This window comes from Eumetopias jubatus, unplaced genomic scaffold (assembly GCF_037043125.1).
Source record: "Eumetopias jubatus isolate StellerSeaLion01/CBP00866 unplaced genomic scaffold, mEumJub1_p1.0 scaffold_17, whole genome shotgun sequence".
In the NCBI taxonomy this organism is placed as follows: domain Eukaryota; kingdom Metazoa; phylum Chordata; class Mammalia; order Carnivora; family Otariidae; genus Eumetopias; species Eumetopias jubatus.
In genome coordinates, this window is record NW_028274823.1 from 19,807,823 (window position 1) to 19,821,036 (window position 13,214).

At 50.9% G+C, this 13,214-nt stretch overlaps 1 protein-coding gene across 1 annotated transcript; it reads right to left on the reverse strand.

Moving 5' to 3' along the window:
- Window positions 1-222: 222 nt before the first annotated feature.
- Window positions 223-3,068, reverse strand: ADRA2A (adrenoceptor alpha 2A). Its single transcript, XM_028091994.2, has one exon. The coding sequence runs from the start codon at window positions 3,050-3,052 to the stop codon at window positions 1,652-1,654; it is 1,401 nt and encodes a 466-aa protein (XP_027947795.1). The 5' UTR covers window positions 3,053-3,068; the 3' UTR covers window positions 223-1,651.
- Between the last annotated feature and the right edge of the window lie 10,146 nt (window positions 3,069-13,214).

Below are 13,214 nucleotides of genomic sequence, written 5' to 3' on the forward strand. Positions count from 1 at the left end.
GCATAAGCACGCTCTCTCACGCCCTAAAACAAATCTTTTAAAAAAAAAAAAGAAACACTTGGTAAATGGTAGCCTTGCCATTGCTCACACTTTCAAAGGTGAGTGTTTTATAATGTAATGCACTGTTCAATTTAAAATTTTTAATTGAAAAATATATATATATATTCGGATGTTCCCGTAAAGCTTTGGAAACTCAGGTAACAGACAGAACCATTTAATTCATATTTATTTCACATTTGATCTGTAAACTTTTTATTAAAAAAAAAATCCACTGTCATTAGCAACGTGTGCTGCCATTAGTTTGTCTTTAGTGAAATAAGAGCGCAGGCCTTAAAGAGTCTGTCTAAAACGTGTAGAAACTCCGATGTAAACACGAGGTGTCCGCCCTCTTCCCTTGATTTTGGGAGTTCATCAATGACATGATCTCAACCAGAAAAGCAGGGGGGAAAGGACAACACTTTGATACCTAACAGCTCCCGGGACAGGAACTGTACAGTTTGGCAGGCTCATTTGTCTTTTCAAACTGTTTACCTTGGGCAAATTGTATCAGGTTTGCTTCTTCCACATAATTTCCACTCTTCCCTCTAAAAACAGCAGCTAAAAGATTTTTTGCAGTCAGCACTTCTGGAGAAGGAGGGGCAGGTGCACAAACATACAAGATAGAAACATACATATTCTTCAAGCAGTGGCCCTGGAGAGAGGGAAGGTGGGAGAGAGGGAGGGAGGGAGGGACCCACGAAAGAGATACTTTTAAAGTGAGTTACTGGGGTGAAGGGTGCATCAGAGGATAATGGCTTTATACACAGGGCTGCTGCAAGGCAGAAAGGTTCATTTACTTCTGTCTTGGTCCCTCCTTGTAATATTTACATAGGAAAAGGCAATTATGCTGTTAGGCACAGGAAAAAAAATGGACAGAAATCTTTTCCCCCTCAGGAAATCTCAAAGCAGGTCCAGGCCCCAGGGACAGTCACCAGCTGCTGGTGAAAAGGACACAGAAGGAGGTAATGACACCAGAAAAGGGCTTGCATTGCAAAGGGGCTTGGCCTGAACCGAAGGACAATGTGTCTGCCTCAAAGGCATCTCCAACAGCATCAAAAGCCCAGACATCCGGGACCCTAGCGTGTACTATCAAAAATAGTGTATATTTACAGTGGGGGATGGGAGGATGGGCAGGGCTGCCCTGAGCATTTGTTTAAAAACAGAGTTAGGGGAAGGGGGAAAGCAATTAGCCGGGGCTCAGTAACCCCCATCCGTTAATCCTTTGTGAGCCCTACCCTCTGGGGTCCGTTCAGTGCTTGCTTGCTCTGATCTGCATTGACAGCTGGCCTCAGGGGAGGTAAAAAATACCTTTAGAAAGCAATACTAATTAGGGGACTCCCAAGAACCCAGGAAGATCGCGCCAAGTCACAAGGGGCCCTAACAACTACTGGGGGGCCTGCGGCCCTCCCAGCCAGTTCTTTTCCCGGGGTGGGAGGGGGCCAGGGTAGGGGGGAGAGCAGAGGCCCACAGGAGGCCACAGGGCAAGGCCTGGCCAGGAAACACCGAGTAGGCAGGACCCGGGTTTCAGTGCGCAGGGACTGCACAGACGAGCCCCTCGATCCCCGCCGACTGCAGTGGGCGCCAGTCTGTTCGCGGGTCGCGGACCGGGCGCTCACACGATCCGTTTCCTGTCGCCCCGGCAGAGGATCTTCTTGAAGGCCCGGCGGAAGTCGTGGTTGAAGATGGTGTAGATGACCGGGTTCAGCGAGCTGTTGCAGTAGCCGAACCAGAAGAAGAACTTGAAAAGCGTGCGCGGCACGGAGCAGCCCACAGCCGTGAGCGTGTAAGTGAAGAAGAAGGGGAACCAGCACACCACGAACACGCCGATGACCACGGCCAGCACGAACGTGAAGCGCTTCTCGCGGTTCTGCCGCCCGCGCCAGCGCGACGCCTTGGCGCCTCCGCCACGCTCCTCCCCGGGCCCCGCCGCCGACGCCCCGGGCCCTGTGGCCCCCGGCCCGCGCCGCGGCAGGCTGTCCCCGGGCTTCACCTGGCTCGCCCGGGCCTTGCCCTTGGCCCGGGGGCCGCCGCGCTCCGACCTGCGAGGCCCCGGGGGCCGCTCGGCGTGCTCGGACGACGAGCTCTCCTCCAGGTCCAGCGCGTCAGCGTCGCGCGGCCCGGCCGGCGCGGGCTCCCCCGGGGCACCGTTGAGCTGGGCGGGCAGCAGCTCGGGCTCGGCGCCCACGGGGCCCACGCCGCGCTCCGGGCCCAGGCCATTGGGCCTGCGCTCGGCGGCCCCCGGCGGCGCGGCGTTGGCGTCCGGACCCCGGCGGCTGGGCGGCACGCGGGTGCGGCGCTTGGCAATCTGGTAGATGCGCACGTAGACCAGGATCATGATGAGGCAGGGCGCGAAAAAGGAGCCGATGCACGACGAGATTACGTACCACTTCTGGTCGTTGATCTCGCAGCGCGGCTCCGCCGGCTGCGGGCCGCCGCCGCCGCCCTTCTTCTCGATGGAGATGAGCGGCGGGAAGGAGATGACGGCCGAGATGACCCACACGGTGACGATGATGGCCTTGATGCGGCGCGGCGTGCGCTTCAGGTTGTACTCGATGGCCTGCGTGATGGACCAGTAGCGATCCAGGCTGATGGCGCACAGGTGCACGATGGACGAGGTGCAGAAGAGTACGTCGAGCGCCAGGTAGATCTCACACCACGCCTTCCCGAAATACCAGTAGCCCATGACCTCGTTGGCCAGCGAGAAAGGGATGACGAGCGTGGCCACCAGGATGTCGGCCGAGGCCAGAGACACCAGGAAGAGGTTCTGGGGCGCCTTCAGCGCGCGGCTTGTGAACACCGCGATGATGACAAGCACGTTGCCGAACACCGTGAGCAGCATGAGCAGGCCGGCCAGGCACACCAGCGTCAGCGTCACCTGCAGGGAGTAAGGGGTGGCCCGGGGGCCGCCCCCTGGCGCCTCGGTCCCGTTCCAGCTCGTGTTGCCCGCGTCCGGCTGCAGGGAGCCCATGGGCGCGAAGCTGCCCTCGGCCAGCGGCTGCTCCTGGCGGAACATGAACGCGGGTGCCCGCTCGCCTGGGCCTGCTGCCAGCTGCCTTCCGGCCCGGCGCCCGTGGGTCCTCCTCTTCCTCCCGCGCCCCGCTCGCCCTGCCGCGCCTCACATGGGGAGGGGGCCGCAGGGACGCCGGCCCGAGCTGCCGGGGGATGGGGGGCGCTAGCAGCCCATGGGCCCGGCTCCCGCGAACGGCGCCCGGCCTGCGCTTGTGGCGCTCGTCGTGGGCGCCTTCTCCTGCCCAGCTCAGCACAAGTTTTATTTCTAAGCGGCGGGAGAGAGTAGGTCGAGCCGATGGGGAAAGGGAGAGTTATTCTTCAAGAAGGGAGAACAGAAATCATCGGTGGCCTGATCACTTGGAGAGATGACAGAAAATTTAAAATCTATCTCTATCTTGACTCTCGAGCCTGAGCGAAAGCAAGAGGTCTTACCGTGTGCGGGGCCCGCCCCCACCCCGGGAGGCAGCCGAGGGGCGCTGATGCGGGCCTGGGGTCCTAGGTCTGTCTTCTTACATCCCCGAAACAGCGATTACCGACTCCTTCGCTTTCCCCCAGACGCGGCGGTGCCGGCCGGACCCGGGCTGGGGCCGGGGTGCGGACTCTGCCGCCTCTCCCGGAGCGCCGCCGGACTTCCAAAGTTGCGTGCCCAGCTGGGGCTGGGGCTCAGCGCGCGGAGCTCGGGGGTGGCGGCGGGGCGAGCCGTGTGCGGGCCGCATGAAGACTCCCCCGTCCTCAGGTGGGCCGGGGCAGGTGGGCGATCGGCCCTCCCGGAGCAGCGGCCGAGGCACAGGGTTTCTTGGGCGTTGGCCCGGCGAGCGGCGGGCGCTGAGTGCAGCCGGCCGGGCCGGGGTCCGAGGGCAGCGTGAGTTGGGGCAGGAACGCAGGGCTAGGGGAAGAAGGTGCTGGGGGTGGCCGGGCGGCGGCGCGCCGGCTGCTGGGCGTCTGCAGCGAAGCCCGGGCCGCTGCTGCTCCGCCGCGCTCACCGTGAACTGGTTTTATAGCCCCAGGATCAAGCTGGCGTTGCGGAGCAGCCGGCGTCAGCCCCCACGTGGGAAATCGACCCTCCCCCGCCCCTTGCGCCTCCCCTCCGCGGGTCTAGCGCCCGCGCTCCGCGTGGGACCTTGGGGAGCGCTGGCCCCCTGGCCGGACGGGCTCTTTGGAGAGGCGGGTACCTGGAGCTAGGGGTTTAAAGAGCGTGCCCAGGGAGTGGGAGCGGCCCCTGCTGGGAATTGGCCGAGCAGCTCCGGGCCGGCCCAGTAGAAAGCAGCGGGCCCCGGGGAGTGACCCCATCAAGCTGGGTCCTGGGAGGGAAGAGAGTTGGGGACCCTGGCCCGAATCGGGAGCAGCAAACACCGGTACCAGGGGCATCCGAAGCAGCCTGGTCCTGGCGGCGAGGCGAGAGGGGTGCTGGTGAGAAGGAAGGCACGCGTTCGCCTCGAACCCCCTGGGGCGGAATTGGGAAGTACACCCCGGGGAGCGGGACCCGCCCGAGGCCAGAGATCCGATCCGGGGAGAGGAGGCCACGTGTGGTCTGAACCACAGAGGAGTGTGCGGGACACAGGCAGCCGGGGGTCCGGACCGCGCCCCACTTCCACGGCGGTGAAGAGGGGTCCCGGAGGCGGCGGCCACGCTGCACGACTGAGCGAGGGCGCACTGACACCTGCTGGCAGCTCGTCGCCACGGCGGCCACGCCAGGCGCTTGCTTCCGCCTCTGCAGTCCTTTGCCTACAGCGCCTTCTCCTATTTCAGGACAAGTTTGGGTTCGAGCTCAGGAAAGGAGAAGCCAGATTTTAAACTGCACTTTGTCACGTTGCAGAAATCTTCCTAAAGCATACGCGTTGTGTGTCGGGAGTGGGAGTTCGCCTGAGAAAGTCACGTTGGGAAGGGCGCAGCCGGCCATCCGAGCCCGGGACTGGCATCCCATCCTGGCCAAGGCACAGCCCACCGTTCCCTCAGATCCTAGAGGCCTGGAGTCTCCCCTAATGATGGCCCAGTTCTAGCCCGCTATGAACCATTTTATCTTTGTGGAGGCAGGAAAGCTGGACTCCAACCCCCCCCATTCCAGATGCATACACACGGTCTTTTAGTTAAGGAGGGGGGTGCTGGTCAAAAGAGGAGAGAATCTTTTCCATGTTCTTTCTGACGGGAATAGCATGGAGCAAGGTGAATGGCTAGTTTTTCTTGGCATGCTGGTTGCCCTACAATAGATCTCAACAATTGCTAGAGTACCAGTTTGTTTTGTGCTATCTGCACGTTTCAAATCAGCAGGCAGTTTAAGGGTAAGCCCGGGAAGATAGGAACTGTTAACAGGAGAGATTAACAGAGAAGGTAAAGAAAAGTCGCCTTATTGAAGGACCCGATTAAGCAGAATACCTTATGCAACCACCTAAGCTGGAAGTTCAAGATCCAGCAGATCACCTCTCTGTGGGGCAGGGTGCAGGCTCAGGTCTGGCTCGGGGATCGGGATGAATGCAGGGCGGGCGGTGAGCATCACATTCAGCTCCAGCTGATGTCTATGGCCTGCACCAGTGATACAGTCATTGAAGTAGCTGCTCTGGGTGCACACAGGAGGACTATATTTTTTCAAAGTACTTCACAGATGTCTCATTTGACTTCAGTACTTTTATCTCCCAATCTCTGATCCAGTTGGGTGACCTCCTCTACCAGTCTTAATTCCGAGGAGCCAGAAGGCTCTTTTCTGGAGGATCTAAAGGAAGCTGAGAAGACAGAATTTCCTCCCTCTGTTGAGCTCATCACTTCCCATCTTCTGCTCAAATCTCAGCTCTGAGTCTCCTGGCAGGGGGCAGAATCATGGCACAGGCTCGGTTGCCCAGGTGAATACACTTATTTTTGCACAGCAACCAGGAGCCCCTAACTTCAAGTATGAATGATGAGAGAGACAAGAATCCAAGGCCGAGGCAGTCTGGGGCTCGAGGTGTTGTTCACAGAATTTAGGGAGGGAGTCCTAGATGGGCAGGGCTGTGCAGCTCCCTATCTGCTGCAAACATGCAGCTGTTCTCCCAGTCTTATTTCAGAAGCAAGAAGGAAAGTGAAAACCCAGGCCAAAGTATTTTCCTGTCTTGGATCTCTGCTTCTAGCCTGCGTATGACACCTCTTGTCACATTTTCTGAATGCTTCCCAAACAGCCAGTCAGTTCCTTAATTCCTGGGTTTGGAGTCTCTTCTATAAAATGAAAACAGGTCTTTCAAGGAACTAAGGTCTCTGAGACCAGCATACAACACTTACCGGCTTTGGCGAAGTACCTCATATGATCCTGTCCCGGGCTGTGTCCAGAGCCCTTCACCTGCAGAGTTCTTCCTCCTTCTTCTTGTACATGAACCTTATCACCAGAGGCTCTGCCTCCTTAGTTCGACGCATAGGGTCAGTCATCTGAGCTTAAAAAGCTAAGTGGGCACCATTATTTTTTGCTAGAAGATATAGTGCTGCACTCGCTGAATGAGACAGCAATGAGCAGAGAGAAATCCACAAAGACAGTACTTCTTAACCACGCCTGTATAGCAGCATTGCCTGGAATGTCAAAGACACTTATCAGTGCTCCACGGCACAATTATGATTCATCAGGTCTTGGGTGGGATGTAGCATGTGTATCTGAAAAGGTTGCTTGGCAGGTGCTGACAAGCACACTCAAGACTCACTGCCCTAAGCAATACATCTCTGGGGCAGGAGTGAGGAGCAACTGTCTTGGTGGGGGCAGGGAGGGAGCGGCCAAATGCCCTGAACACTTTCAGCAAGCCAATCTGTATATGCTCCAGATTGAGGATCACTGCCCTGGTGGGCCAACGGGACAGCCAAGGCGGGTATCACAGCCCTCAGGGATCTGAGGCAGAACAGGCGAGAGCCACTGCAATATGGAGGTTGACTTTCGTGGCTTGAGGAGTCACCTCTGGGCATACAAGTGGGGGTCCATCATTATTGCTACTATTAATAAAAATAAATACTGTTTATTAGCACTAACCCCGTACCAGGCACAATGCTGAGCAGTTTATGTACTATATACATTTTATATAATTCCCCAAAACAACCCTATAGTGTAGATATGACCTGCCTTTACAGCTGGGGAAAACAAGGCACAGAGAGAGAGGCTAAGTAGGGTATTCAGCCAACAAATAGCAGGGCCAGATCCGGACCCGAGGTTTCCTGATTTTAAGCCCCATTGAGCTTTATAACTGCCTTTCTGTGGGTGTCTGTCCTCTACCACACTGACAAAAGGAAACCTGCAAGAGATTCATCAGAAATGAGAGTGTTGACGAGCTGTCAGATCCTCCCTATGTTCTTTTCCTCCTAATCCATTGTGTGGCTGCTAGAGCAGGACATATAGGGCCAGACGTGTTCCTTCATTCCACATCTGATGTACCGCATGGGAGGAAGCATCAAGTATACTCTGCACAAGACTGAGCATTTCCCCATGGCCAGCCTGATGGAGAGCCAATGCCACAGTACTGATAATGTCCTCCCCTTGATGGAAGTCACAACTCCCTCTCATGGGCTCCCATACATATTTTTTTCATGGCTTGGGTGAACTTCCATTGCACTAGCTCCCCTGTTCACTTATATGATAGTATAGTAAGGGGAAAAGACTGTTCTGTTCATCTTTGTATTTCTAGAACATACCTAAAACAGGCTTTCTAGAAATCAAATTTCTGGAACCTACCCCTTGGAGATTCAACAGGACTATGGTAGGACTTGTATTTTTAACAAACACCTGAGTAACCCAATAAATACCAAAATGTAAGACACACTGGCATAGGTATTTGATAAATATGTGTGTGATGAATGCATGAAAGAATTAGTGAATGAATGGATCCTACTTTCGATTCGGCATCCAAGAAGGAAGAGGCCCAGAAGAAGGTGCCTAAGATGGCTAGCACTTCGTTCCAAAAAGAGGAATTAGTTGAGGTATCTTAACTAGTTCAGAGATACAAGATTCTCTCACATTCTATTTATCTATCTATCCATCTATCTGTCTCTTTTATTATCTCTCTATAGACTTTTTTCCTAAAAAAATGTAAGTAATGAGAGATGTTCTATTTATAACTATTAACTAGGCAATTTACCAATAAATGAAAGTTGCTTAAGCTAAATAATCTGTTTGTCCTGTAATTACATCTGTAATTAAAGGGTCAGGCAACACCAAAATGTACCTTGACTTCATCTAAAGGGAGTGAGGGAACTGGGTAGGAGGTGTTATTAATAGCTTACTTTTTCTTTTCCTCCCTCCTTCCCTTCCTTTCTTTCTTCCTTCCTTTCTTTCTTTCTCTCTTTCTCTCCTTCTCTCTCTCTTTCTCTCTTTCTCTCTCTTTCTTTTTTCTTTCTTTCTTTCTAAGCCTTGACTAAGAAAAAAACGACATGCCTCATTAGCTTGCGCTCCAGGCTGTGATATAACCCTCACGAATAGAAGTTTGGACACACTGGGCCCCTGGGTGGCTCAGTTGGTTAAGTGACTGCCTTCGGCCCAGGTCATGATCCTGGAGTGTCGGGATCGAGTCCCACATTGGGCTCCCTGTTCGGCAGGGAGTCTGCTTCTCCCTCTGACCCTCTTCCCTCTCGTGCTCTCTATCTCTCATTCTCTCTCTCTCAAATAAATAAATAAAATCTTTAAAAAAAAAAAAAGAAGTTTGGACACACCAACGTAGGCCACACACCCACGCACACAGACCATACTTAAACACACGTTCTCAATCCATCTGAACACAACGAGCAGGTGGGGAACACCATGTTCCCACTGCTGCCCCTGCCATGTGCACAGCTGGAACCAAATGCGCCAAGCTACAGACAGCTGTCAAGTCCCTGTGTTGTCGGCACGGGGGTGGTGGGAGGGCAGTTACTAGAAACAAGTTCTCCTGCTCCCTCTGAGCCATTATGTGATTCCTCCACTTTCTTGTGCCTGTGCTGGAGCCCTCCGGGATCACACTGTAGCCGAAGGTCAATGTAAGCCAAAAGAAAAGCAACAAGAGTGTTTTTCGGTGCTGCCTGGTTTCCCACCTTCCGTGCGTCTCCTCACTGCCTGCCGGACCAGTCCCGCTGGACCCACAAAAACAAGTGAGAAGTCCTGCCACTGCCTCTTTGTCTTTATCTCTAGAGTGCTAGCCCCTCTCACCATCATCCCTGGAAGATGAAGCCGGCTGTCTTCTGCCCCTGCAAGGGCCCCTGGCCAAGACCAGGAAGAGAGCACTGTGCCAGGATCGGCAATTCCTTCAGGATGAAAGAAAAGGCCGGGCTCCTCTCTGGCTCCTTGCTGCTGCCCACACACCCCCGCCCCCGCCCCTTCCCCCGCCCCCGCTCCCGGCCCCATGGGCCACGTTTGTGTTTCCAGGACAGTGTGACCGTGGAGGGCGGTGCCCATACGGGAACCTCGTCCTCACCTCCTGCAGTCCTCCAGGGCAGTCCCCACAAATAAGTGCCCTTTCCCACCACATCCATGTGACTATCTTGGCTGTTTTGTCCAGAAGCGTTAAGGAAAAGCAAACCTCGAATCAGTTATGTCACATGATGGCTATTCATTCTCAGGTATAACAGGTGAGCTAGAGTCACTGCGCCTGGGTGTAAAGGAGATATTTGTCACCAACGTTAATAACTCTTAAGCTAACATTCATTAATCTAGGTGGGTAAGGTGAATTCACCCTTCATGTTTACTCAAAGAAACCATGGAGACGCGGTGCCTGAAACATAACACACACACACACGCACACACATGTACACACACACACTATTTAAGAGGTGGTCTGGCTATCAATGCTCCCGGGAAATGTTTTCACAAACTCCAAAAGAAATCCATCTTTCTAACCAGAAAAATCAGAAAAGGGGTTCCTGGAAGCATCCAAATGATGGCGGCAGGGGAAGCCGACGAGAAGGGAGAAGGGGTCCTCTAAGTCCGTGTATGGCTGACCTCCCCTGTGAGCTGTGCATGCGTGTGACCGACAGAACGCGGCAGAGCAGAGCCTTCAAATGCTTCACTTTGGAAACAGTGGCCATAAAAGAAAAGACAAAACCTGGGATCTGAAACCAACCTTCACACAGAGATGTACTTGCTCAATCTTATAATACGTGTAAAATAATTTCAGAATTGCTTCTTCACCTATGCCACTACAAAAAAAAAAAAAAAAGAAAGAAAGAAAAAATCAAGCGCCTAAAAAGAGTTCAGAGGTTACAGTATGCTAAGTGAAAGAAGCCAGACACAAAAGTCATGTATTGTATGATTGCATTACATGCAAGGTTCAGAACTGGCAAATCCATAGAGGCCGAGAGCAGATTTGTGGTCGCCGGGGCTGTGAAAAGGCAAAATAGGGAGCGAGCACTTTTTGGGTATGAAGGTTTTTGTGGGGGTGATGAAAATGTTTCGGAACCAGAGGTGGTAGTTACACAACATTATGAAATAGTCACTTTAAAATGGCTCATTAAAAAAAAATAATAAAATGGCTAATTTTATGTTATCTGAATTTCATCTAAAATTTTTTTAAAGATTTTATTTATTTGAGAGGGAGAACACAAGGAGGGGGAGCTGCAGAGGGAGAGGGAGAAGCAGGCTCCCCACTGAGCAGGGAGCCCCACACAGGACTCGATCCCAGAACCCCGGGATCATGACCTGAGCCAAAGGCAGACGATTAACCAACTGAGCCACCCAGACGCCCCTCACCTAAAATTTTTTTAAAAGAGTTCAGAAATTGTCAGCAGTTCTCCCCTACCTTGCTCCCAAGACTGAGGGAATACAATTCCCTCGAGACAGTCAAATACAATTTTGTATGTTTGTTTGCTTCCAGTTTTTTCAGTTTCCCCTTCCTATTTACTTTAGATTGTGAATATGCAAAATATGCTTCCCAAAGTCAAAACTATACAAAACAAAGTGTCATCCCATCGTGACCCCTTCCACCCTCCTGCACCACCTCCACCACTTAAACCAGCTTCATTGTCTTCCTTCAATAAAGATAAGCAAACATTATCTCCTGTAAATCACTCTGTATCAGTTCATAAAGACCGTATTTTCATCTGCTTTTTTTCATAGCTGCATAGCATTCCATGGCTTATTCAACCAATTTCCTGTGCTTGGACATTTTGGTGGTTCCAATACTTTGCCATTATAAATAATGTAATGAATAACTTTGTGCTTGTGCACTTTCATTTTGCTGGAAACGGCTTGAGTTTAAATTCCTAGGAGCGGGACTGCTGGGTTAAAGGGCAGATGCGTGTGGAGTTTTGTTAGATATTGCTGCGTTTCCCTCCACAGGGCTTGCACCATTTTGCATTCTCACCAGTCACGTATGAGAGTGCCCATTTCCCCCAAGTCTTGCAAATGGAGCATATTGTCAAACTTGCAAATTTTGCAAACCTGATGGATGAAAAATAGTATCTCATTGTAGCCTTAATTTGCATTTCTCTTATGAGTACAGCTAAACATCCTTTCCAGATCTACATAGGTCAATTTTACATCTTTTTGTCAATTGTCTATATTTTTAGCTGATTTTTCTATTATTCTATTTAGCTAGTTTGGTCATAGAAAGGCTTTCTCACCTATGTTTTCTTCCAGTTACTTGTACAGTTTTAATTTTTACATTTAGATCTCTGATCCATTTAGAATTCATTCTTGCTTATGGTGGAAGTGCTGGGTCTAATTTTAACTTTTTCAAATAGCTGCCCACTTGTCCCAACACCATTTATTTAGAAGACCATATTTTCCTCAGTGATTTGAGACACTATCTGTATCATATACTAGATTTTTATATGTAAGTGAGACAATTTCTGAATTTTCTATACCAATCCACTGGTCTGTCTATACATGCACCTTGTTAAATCACATGTTAAATTTTGGTATCTCTTGGGGCGCCTGGGTGGCGCAGTCGGTTAAGCGTCTGCCTTCAGCTCAGGTCATGATCCTGGGGTCCTGGGATCAAGCCCTGTGTCAGGCTCCCTGCTCAGCAGGGGGGTCTGCTTCTCCCTCTCCCTCTGCCCCACTCTCTCATGTAAATAAATAAAATCTTAAAGAGAATAAAAGCTTTAAAATTTTTTTCAGTATATTTTATTATCTGTCTGATAAGGCTAGTCCCCTCTCATAGCTCTTCCTCTTCAGTGCTCTCCTCTATATTCTTGTATATTAATTTTTTCATAAAAACGTTAACATCAACTTGTTTTGCTCCATACAAACTCATAGGTATTTTTTGCACTAAAATTTTTTTAAAGATTTTATTTATTTACTTGATAGACAGAGACACAGCGAGAGAAGGAACACAAGCAGGGGGAGTGGGAGCGGGAGAAGCAGGCTTCCCGCGGAGCTGGGAGCCCAATGCAGGGTCAGTCCCAGGACTCCAGGATCATGACCTGAGCCGAAGACAGACACTTAACGACTGAGCCACCCAGGTGCCCCTTCACTAAAATTTTTAAAATTCTTTATTTAAATTCAATTTAGCTAACATATACTGTATTATTAGTTTCAGGGGTAGAATTCAGTGATTCATCAGTTGCATATAACACCAAGTGCTCATTACATCAAGTGCCCTCCTTAATGCCCATCACCCATTTACCCCATCCTCCAAACCCCCCTCCCCTCCAGCAATCCTCAGTTTGTTTCCTAGAGTTCAACATCTCTTATGGTTTGCCTCCCTCTCTATTTTCATCTTATTTTATTTTTTTCTTCCCTTCCCCTATGTTCATTTGTTTTGTTTCTTGAATTCCACATATGAGTGAAGTCATGTTATTTGTCTTTCTCTGACTGATTTCACTACCCTCTAGTTCCATCCAAACCATTGCAAATGGCAAGATCTGATTTCACTACCCTCTAGTTCCATCCAAACCATTGCAAATGGCAAGATTTCATTCTTTTCACTCCAAAAAGGAATCCTGTACCAGTTAACAATCACTTTCCATTTCCCTCACTTCTCCCAGCCTGGGCAACCAGTAATCTACTTTCTGTCTCTACAGTTTTCCCTCTGTTGGACATTTCATGTAGACGGAATCATAAAATTTGTGCCTTGTTTTGACTGGCTTGTTTCATTTAGCTTTTCACTGTTTATCCATGTTGTAATATAATCAGTATTCCTTCTTTTTCATTACCAAATACTATTCCACTTTGTGGGTACATCACATTCTATTTATTAATTGATGATTAGTTGATTGTTTCCACTATTAGCTATTATTAAGAAAGCTGTATGAATATT